Source organism: Prenolepis imparis, unplaced genomic scaffold, assembly GCF_030444845.1.
Source record: "Prenolepis imparis isolate NDT839.2.m4 unplaced genomic scaffold, iyPreImpa1.0 SCAF_1, whole genome shotgun sequence".
NCBI lineage: Eukaryota > Metazoa > Arthropoda > Insecta > Hymenoptera > Formicidae > Prenolepis > Prenolepis imparis.
The window spans coordinates 17,087,728-17,098,283 of record NW_028141159.1 but is presented as its reverse complement, the minus strand read 5'-3'; the positions used below and the strand labels follow the sequence as shown (position 1 = coordinate 17,098,283).

Genomic DNA, 10,556 nt, shown 5'->3' with positions numbered 1-10,556 from the left:
GATGTAGGTATATGTATTATATATATATCTCTCTTTCGATCCAAAGATTGGATCATTGTCAGTATGTAAATCATCAAAATAATTCATTTAACTTTCAGTGATCTCCAAGGTTGACTGCGATAATTCTCTTTCTAGTTTTCCCTGTTGAGGACAGAAATATTTGATCGCTGTTGCTTTGTAGCATTGTATAACGTCCAAACATTTATTTGTTCCAATCATATTTAAATTTAAATGGAAAAACTTATTTATTCGTTGTCCGAGCACATTCGGGGTCGCCATAAAAGTCGGAATTTAACATTTATATAAATAATCAATAGAGAAATACTTATTAGAAAAAAAATCTGCTCTTCGCTAACCGCACCTGGCTCTTATGTTAATTAAATCTAATAGAATTAAAAAAAAAATTAGTATTTAAAAATTCGCAATTGCCTTAAACGTATCTTATGAGTGATTGCTCTTATTTCTGCCTGATTTATTCCATACTCTTTCAAAAACTTCTCGAACTCTTCGAGCTATCTTGAACAAAATTGCAGCGATTCCAATTGATAAACGGCGGTATACATATTTTATATAAATAACCATTTTTGGTTAAAAAACATATTTTTGTGGATTGACACAACTCAGCGAAAAATGATCGTATATTGACTTCCGCAAAAGCGTATATTTTAAAGAAAAAAGTTTAAACTTTTACGCGCTTTTTATCTCATTAACTTTACATTCCGTGCAATTTAGGAAAGTGAACTTTCTATTAATCAAATTTGCAGATTTTCACTTTGTCATCCACCGAAAATTAAATCATTGTGCAAAGATGCAAATAAAAAAAGATTTGACTTTGAATTTTTTTGCTTAAAGTTGAACTTTGCCTACATATGATCTGATCACAATATGAGTCATTTCTAGTATATCAATAATTATAAATTGTAAATAGTATATAAAAAACTGTGAAATATATAAAAGATTCATCGAAAAGGCGAGTCAATTGAATTTAGTAAATGGCATGTGCTAATGCGAACAATCAGTGCCCAGTCAATTAAAACCCAAATTAATCGATAACCAATCGGTGAATCAATCAATTAAACAGTTAAATAAAACGCCGAAGATGTTCTTTTTATGGTAACGATGTAACACATAAAAAGTTTAGATAATAAAAACAACATCTTATCGAATTCAAAGGACCACGCACTAATTATATGAAAAAAGTGGCCGCTGTTAAAATCGATCAAAACTATGGAAAAGTGTACTTCGTGTAATGCCGATCAGAAATTCAAATAGGCACGACCTTCAAAATATGCTAGTTTTTAACTTACGAGTCCATAAATTCATTATTTTTGGTTATTTTTAGACACTTTTTTATGGACTACGCATTAATTATGTGAAAAAAGTGGCCGTCATTAAAATCGACCAAAAATATGAAAAAGTGTACTTTGTGTGATACCGATCAAAAGTTCAAATGAGCACGACCTTTAAAATATCTTAGTTTTTAAGCTACAAGCTTCTATTTTTTGTCTAAAAATGAGCAAAATATTATATTTTAGGAGTCGTAGCTTAAAAACTAGCATATTTTGAAGATCATGCCTATTTGAATTTCTGATCGGCATCACAAAAAAACACTTTTCCATACTTTCGGTTGATTTTAACGGCGACCACTTTTTTCATATAATTAGTGCATGATCCTTTGCTTTACAATAGGTATAAAAAATATGTAATAACTATATTTTAAAATTATAGTTTTAAGATTGAGATTAAAAATAAAAATATTTTATTAAGCCAATTGTTATGGCTAAAAAAAACCATAACCAAATGTTAACATAATTAATATACTCAATAGGATATTCATCGCACAAAAAAATTGTGAAAGTGTAAGCAAAGAAGTTGGCCTTCGAATCTCCATCGGTTTTACACATTACACATTATTCGCGAGAGCGTTCCCTTCCAATCAAACTCGATCCAAAATTGAGTAATAAAAGCCAAGCAGCAGAAGCGCTCGGTGCATTCAGAAGTCAATAATTAGAAGAACAGTGTGTGTCAATTTTAAGCGGTAATAATACGCGATCGTGTATAGTCTAAAGTCTAAATAATCCATGACAAATAAGTATCGCAGTCGCAAACAGAATACTTAAAATCGTTGTAAATTAAGGAGTAAGATTGTATGTTATAAACAAATTTTTTAATAAAAATACTCCAAAATTGAAACCAAACAACGAGTGCTGTTTCAGAGAAGTTCTAACTTCGCATCGATCTCAAATAACTCATTTCCCGCGCCCCATCCGCGAGGCATAACAATTTATTATTAAGGAAATGTAATTGTGCTGAAAAAATGCTGTATTTTAAAATTTACATTCTGATATTGATTATACAGCTCTTGCAAGTATATAATCTCACAAAATAGAATAGTTTCATCAAGCTAGCAAATATGTTTAAAGAATAGATATGATCAAAATTATACGCGCGCATGTATATTATAGAAATATTATTGATATTATAATTCTATTTATATTTGTGATTTAATTAATATTTAAAAAAAAGATTATTTAATCAAAGAGAGAATTGTCATTACTTCTCTCGTGTAATATTTTGTAGCAATGCGTGAAAAGAGGGGAAGATACTATAAATTTCTATAAAGAGGACCGAGCGCTTCCATTGAAAGCTTAAAAATAACATTATAGTAAATGAAAATAATAGAAAGATTCCTTGTCTGATTGAAGAGAAGGAACGAAAAAAAATAATCATTTCACATTTTCGCTTTTTTGATTCTTTTACATTGACTTTTCCCAGAGTATTCTATATTAAATGAATAAAGAAAGCATCTTATCTCACATATCTATGTTCTTTAATCTTGATATAGAATGGATATTATTTTGAAAATGGCAAATCCGTGCAAAATGCCTCCTGCCTTCTGCGTTGTTTGGACAAAATTATAAATAAATTAATCAATAAGTTTCGCGCAGTATTTTCCATGTAATTTATAGAAAACTTTCATTATTCTCATTATCAGATTACATAATATATTCTTGCTCTTTAAATAGATTTTTACGCAACAGTCGATCGTGCTAGATCTTCTACTTATTAGTTTTGATGTCAAGGTTACTAACTCAAACATACACATGCAATATACTTATAACATATACACAAACGAGGCTCCCCAAGCCTCATCGATCGATCGAGATTTCAAAATTCTTTGTACTCTGTCTAATCTCGTTTTGTCTGTCTTCTTAAAACCATAATAAAGCAAGTTCTAAGAATAAGTCTATTCTCATTCTCTAATTACTTTTTCAATTTTCTGAACCTCGGAAAATTCGACGTCATCGCAATACCGATCGAAATCAACCAAAGCAATTTGTAAAACATCTAACACGTCTACATATTCATATATTAAAATTTTTTATAATTAAATAAATAATATTTTTCTATAAATATAAATTCTAATGTATTTATTATACAAATGCTAGTGAAATGTTTAATTATAATCAACATTATATATTTTATATTAACAATAAAATAATTAATACATTTTAATTAACATTTTATTTACCGAATGCATTTAGAATATCAAGGCGATCAATCTTATCAAAAAAGAAGTATTGTGAAATAATTACACTTTTGAACTAAAAAAGGAAGAAAGTTGGAGAAAATATAATTTAATTAAATTGATTATACCTCGTCAATAAGCAATGATTACTATATTGTTATTACTTGGTTTTATTATATTGGCTTATAATTATTACGTGCATTATGGAAAAAACGGGCGATTAATCAATTCTATACCTGGGCCTACGGTCATCCCGATTTTGGGCAATGTATTGTTACTCCAAGATACATTCGGTAAGTAAAATTATTTAATATATTTTTATTAATAAAGAAATCATTAAGAAATTATTTTTTTCTCCACACGCGCGTTACGCATGTCTATACATATAGAATTAATAAATTAGATCAATCTCGATAGTGTGGCTTTAGTGATGCTAATACCGATAATATTTGTTGAGTTTCTGACTTAAAAATTAAAAAAAAGATCCTTATAATTTTTTTTATAATGAATTCTTATAATAAATCTTAATAACTTTTTCGAGATATAGAGAAAAATACTTAATGTTTTGACTTCTTCCATTAAAAAAAACAATTTAAGGAGAAAAATCTTTTTGTTAAAATTCAATTAATGGAATTATAATTTATAATTATTTTATCAAGAACTTTTCAACAAAAATTTGGTCGAATATTACTTTTTTATTATATAACTTTGCATACATAAAGTAAAAGTAATTATATTTAATGATAAAATTCTAAAGCTTCGAGCTTTATATAATGCTGTTTTATTAGTCTTAATACAATTACTTCCGACAAATTACAGCAATTTAAAAACTCTTTTTTTGGACAAAAAATATAATTCTTTTCTTTTCTTATATAATGCATATTTATAATGCTTTCATTTTTTACATTTTTCAGAGAATATCTGGAAGTCTTTGTTTATTTGATCTAATAAATATTATTCTACTTATAAACTTTGGTTGTTTTTTAAACCTGTTGTATTTATTCATCATCCAGATAATTTGGAGGTAATAAAAAAACATATTCTAGTAGCTATTTTTTTTAACATAAGCTTTTTAACATAAGAGATTAAGAATATGCTTGTTAATTTTTGTAAAAAAATTTCTTATTCATAAAAATAGCTTTTTAATAAAAAACATTATAAAAAATAGTTTGATAAACGATTAATCGATTATCTGCATATATAAAATTCAATAAAATATATTAAAAATACTAAATGTAGATGTTTTAAATCTAAAATTTTCTGTGATTTCAGATCATACTCAGTAATAAAAAATACATTGAAAAGAGTTTTATATATGATAATTTCCGACCTTGGTTAAGAAAAGGTCTTTTCACCCCAGCGGAGATAACATAATGTAACAATAGAAAATAGAACACCTAACTAAAATAGAATACTTAATATTTGAAAATAGAAAAAAATAATTAGAAACAAAACGAGTTACACTCTACGTTTAAAAGAACAAATATGATATAAAACTTCTTCCTTGAGGTCATCTTTAAAATAATTTTAAAATCATCAGTATTTTCTTTTAAATGCAGTATTATATACCTATTTCTGACTTGATAGTGCATTATAATTAGCGTCAAAATGACTTATAATTTTCAAATAACTTTCAAATGACCACATATAAAATGATCTTTTCTGCGTGCATACATGCTTGTGCGGATATAAAAAAGATGTTAAAGAAAGAGAAAATTTACAGGATAATATACTTATTAAATCGAGTAACAAATACTTAGTAAACATAAATAAAAAAATTAATTTATTAAAAAAAAATTAATTTAATTAATTAATCCTGTCAGAATTAGAATCAATTTTTATTTTGATAAAGTAAATAATTTTGCTTCTATTTATTGTATGCAATATAAAAACAAAGGATTATACATTTTTATTCCGATATTTATAAAAAATGTTCTAAGATGTTCTCTATGTTTTAAGCTCTAATATAATGTTATTCTCGTCACAGAATTGCACAATTTATCGCATAATTACATAATTTTGTTTTTGTTTTAGGTGCCAAATGGCATTTCCGGCGAAAGATATTAACATCTGCATTCCATTTTAATATATTGCAGCAATTTGTTGAAATTTTAATTGAGGAAGGTAATCGTATGACAGTCTCTAAAAGATTTAAAAGTTGAAGGAATAGTTGACGGAACAGTACAAGGTTTATTATTATTTGTCAGCAAACATACACTGAACGCAATATGTGGTAAGTTTGTATATTTATAATCAACGAAATAACAAAAGCCAAGAGAGTATATCATATTTCCTCTAATCAAAATAATAATTTTTTTACAAACATAATAAATATATTAAAAAATTATTTTCTTCATTAGCAAATGTAGATACGTATGTAAAATACATAGTTGTTTTTAATACAACCACTAAGATACTTTCTCAGAGATAGATTATTCATTACGTATATTCACGTAAAAATAAGCAAGCTGCTCAATGTACAATTTAATATCATTTAAATTTTTTAATCGACAATAGCAACTGTGCATTAGGAGCTGCGCATAATAAAAAATAAGGAACAGGAAATAAAGAATAGAAAACAGGAACAGGGAATAGGGAACAGTTCAATATATATGAAATATAATTTAGTAATGCAAAATAAAACAGAGAAATAGTACTAAGGTGAAGTGATGAAATTTGTTTATTCTGCATTACTAAATTACATTTAAACTGTCCCCTATTTTCTGTTCCTGTTTTTTGTTCTCTATTCCTTTTCTTTCCTTTTCGTTTCTTATTCCTTATTGTGCGCAGTCTCTATATTTGTATATTTTAATATATTACACATTAATAATCGCCAGAAAATTTTAATCAAGTACATAATATGTAAATGTACATGAACCAAAAAAAAACAAGACTTTAATACTTTGATTTGCTTGGCATATATTTTGTAATTTTTTAGAGAAGATTATGTGATTCATTGATTTAATGAAAAAGTTAGGATATAATTTCTTAAATTTTTTAAATATAAAGTTAACATATAATTTCTTAACTATTTTTTCTGAATTGCGCTTTAGTTAATTTTTGATGATTAATACTTATACAGATAATGTTATAAATGTATATTATATATATCCAATACACTCACCAATACGATGCGCAACAACGGAGCTCTATATAGTACAATGCGTTGATCTATAACATAAAAAACACAAGTTATATGTATACAAAATAGTTACCAAAATAATTAATATTAGAAAGAGTCAATAATGCATAATTAAACTTTTATTCGTATCGTAAAATATATTTAATAAAATTATGTCATAAAAATTATTAAAACTTTTTAATTATTATTTTAGATCTAAAATATAAAATATAAAATTTAATTTTTGAAAAGTTAAATAATTATAAATTGTATAAACAATATTAAAGTTATATACATACATACATACATATATATATATATATATATATATATATATACACATATATACATATAAAATACAATTTTTTAATTATTAATAATCTAATTATAATAAAGTTTAATGTAATATTTTTTTATTCTTGTGTAAATTACCTTAAATATCCATATTATTTTTTTTTCAAAAATTATATATATTTTTTTATATTTTTATTCCAAATTTATTCTTAATATTAATAACTTACTTATTTTCAATTTTATTTTAATAAAAATTTAAATAATAAATTCATATAATTATATATTTATTTATATAATTTATTGCATAACAATAATTTTAAATTGCGTAAAAATAATTATAAATTAGATTAGTCTTTCGCGATTAATTGAATAAATTATGTAAATTTTATATAAATTATATTTCGTCGAATAAATTAGATCTAAATATATAAAATATGATAAAATATAATTTTTATATTAGTTGTGTGTATTAATTATTATATGAAAATTTTATTACAATTTATTTATTAAAAATATTATTAAAGTTATTGAAAGTTTTGAAAAGTGTAAAATATCTCAAATCCATTACATTATATATTTATGTTTGTTATCGCGAAGATAAACGAGTAATTATTATAATTTTACAAAAGTAATAAAATAGTAAACGAAATATAGGTTATAAAATTTATACTTTTACGACAAGAGGTTGTCACTCCATTGCCCGATGCCTCCCCGGGCCATCATACTTTATATTACACAATATAAATAAATACACGCTCGCGAAAATACAATTAATTACGATAAGACACGCGCGCGTTTATCAACAAAATATATAAAATAATCGCACTTTGAACGACACTCCCGACGTTAATCGTACGCGACTCTTTACACGGTACTTCCGATCTTAATCGCGCGATACTTTATGCGCAACTCCCGATATTCGTACGTGACTTTTCATACAGCACTCCCGCTTTTAATCGTACGCATATTTCATGCGCTTTTGTTAACGCGACGCATATTTGAGAGAACAGCACGCAACAATTATAATTATACGAAGCTACGATCCGCGTGAAGCGACGCGACCAACACAATTTACGCGGGATGTTGCTGCAGTGATGCCACCTGTGTCTAATTGAAATTATCAGTCTTTCGCGATTAATCCATCATTGGCCGCGTTCAGTGGACTCAACTGCTAAGTAGCAATCGAACGTGATTGGTTCCTACTTTAAGATCCAGCCAATCAGCATGGAATGACATCGGAAAATTGCTCAACTGTTGAGTCCGTGAACGCACCCATATTTATTGTATTTGTAAAATAAAAATGTTAAACTCAATTCTGTTTGTGAAACATTAAAATACTTTTTTAAATTAATCTAGAACTTTATATATACTTTTATATTATATTGAAATAATCTTCAATTTATTTTATATGCTAATATATTATTTAAAAGAGTAAAAAAATTATCGATATGATTGTGAATATATATATATGTAACTGTTATATATCTATATATATATATATATATATATATATATATCTGTTTGTGTGCGTAAGATATACTTATAGTACATATTGATTGCAAGTATAATGTCCGTAAAAAAATGTGTTATGCACAAAGAAATTTTTTACATCATGAACAAATAATCAATGTAGTTGCGTCACCAATATCACATATTATCTCTCAATTTGATACGATTCATTAAATAGCATGTGTAAGATGTTTTCAAACAGTTAGTTGATGTAAAAGAAGGAATAGTTTATTCGGAATCACGGATATAACAAATGTTTTTACGCGAACGATGAATTTGCATGTAATAAAGGAATCTTGTGTTTATATAAATGATTTATTTATAATATTAATATTAATTGCCACTTTAATTATAGTAAATAAAAAGTAACTTCAGCACAAACATGCATAAGAAAAATTTGATTTCTATACTTTTCATATAGCTAACAAGTTGTATAGAATACTTTATAATTCATGTGAAACACATCTCTTTAAAATAATACTTTGGTAGTAAAACTTTTGTGATGTGATGTAATTTAAATTAAATAATTTTTCCCTTTCTTTTTCTTAATATATAAAAAATATATATATATAAACTTTTTTGTATATTTTGTTTTATTTATATATATACATATTATATTGTTAAAACACTCTGTCTAATCCTTCAACTTCTTTCTTTTCATCGATATTCCCATTTATATTTATACAGTTAATTCGCAGCATTGTATGCTGTATTCTGTAGACTGAAAGAAAAGAAATTAAGTGTATTAAGACAAACAAGATAAATAGCGAAAAAAGAATATCATTTAGTATCTTACAGTTTATACGGCGATATTGTTTCCTCGGTCGAAACCTAAAGCGAGTTTTCGTGTGAGATAAAGTTTTCTCAATAACTGTCGCGTCGACTGAGATCAATTCTCTGTTTAAGAGCGGTCTTCCGATAAGAGTGAAATCGGTACTGCCAACGAGCAACACTTTCTCCAACTTCAAACGATCGCCTATATTCGGTGGCCAGAATCCCTCAATAATGATGATGTCGTTTTCCGTCACTTTAAACTGTTTTCCACATACTTGCACAATCGCAAACATACGACCGGTCCTGTCCATTGCTATCTGATTATTAATTTCATTTGTCACATCTGTTGGTAAAGAAAAAATATAAATCCAATTAAGATTTATCGTAAAAATATAGAGAAAATATAACAGTTACATAAATGTAGATATTATATAAAAATATAAATCCAATTAAGATTTATCGTAAAAATATAGAGAAAATATAACAGTTACATAAATGTAGATATATATATATATATATATATAAAATTAGGTAACAAACCAGCGCATATTTTATCTTTCTCTTCATCCCACTCTTGCACCTCTGTTTGGTAATCTGGCATTTTTTTCATCCATGGTGTCTTAACAGTCCGATATTCTGCTACTGGTATCTCCCATAATTTTAATACTGAAACCAAAGATTTGAAGAGTTGTTATTTCTTGATATAAGCTAGCAAACATTTTTCTTCTTGTTAACGTAACTTTACGCTGTGTGTAAAAAATTCTGCTGAGAAATTTTATGTACTTTTTCTTTTATACAGAAATTGTTACAAAATCTATACTATAAATTATATTTAAGTAAAGAGATATACATCGATATTATTATCGAAATTAAAAATTTAACTTTTTTGAAAATATATCAGAGCGAATGAGAGGCGAGAGGTTATGTTTACATCTAAATCCGGCTGTGCCGTTTATGCAGAATCGTCGGATATAATTGCATTGAAATTACATACCCGGATAATATTGCTTACAAATTGCAATCGGTGTCACTCTTCTCAAACAATTACTCGCCGCGTAATGAAAAAGCCTTGAAAAACTAAGTAGAGTTGCCATCGCGCACGCAGTGAGATTGCTCGAAAATAAACGCGCAAGTAATTCCTCTTTTCACGTGTTTAAAAGTATACAAAATATGTATCAATAATTGATCTCTCATACACAGAGAACGGTTCGTTATCCCCGAAAAGGCGATCATTAAATAAAAAAAAATTATTATAAGTCAGGTTAGAGTAAACACACTTTATTAAAGGGACGATGCGGATGTTGAAACCAATTGGCGGGAATATTCCCC

The 10,556-nt window shown here is 26.6% G+C and overlaps 2 protein-coding genes across 2 annotated transcripts in view; both read right to left on the bottom strand.

Moving 5' to 3' along the window:
- Nagk (N-acetylglucosamine kinase) overlaps window positions 1–7,978 on the bottom strand; it is a 32,406-nt gene extending 24,428 nt beyond the window's left edge. The window contains exons 1-2 of the mRNA XM_083033533.1: window positions 7,615–7,978; window positions 6,654–6,700 (exon numbers count right to left, since the gene is read on the bottom strand). The gene's annotated coding sequence lies outside the window, so the exon portion shown is untranslated. The remainder of the gene's footprint in view (window positions 1–6,653; window positions 6,701–7,614) is intronic.
- Window positions 7,979–9,024: 1,046 nt separating this feature from the next.
- Window positions 9,025–10,535, bottom strand: Mrpl21 (mitochondrial ribosomal protein L21). The gene is made up of 4 exons (XM_083033379.1): window positions 10,222–10,535; window positions 9,768–9,893; window positions 9,250–9,570; window positions 9,025–9,174 (listed from the first exon to the last, which is right to left on the bottom strand). Exons 1-4 carry the CDS (start codon window positions 10,319–10,321, stop codon window positions 9,074–9,076), a joined length of 648 nt encoding a protein of 215 aa, XP_082889505.1. The 5' UTR covers window positions 10,322–10,535; the 3' UTR covers window positions 9,025–9,073.
- Window positions 10,536–10,556: the final 21 nt, after the last annotated feature.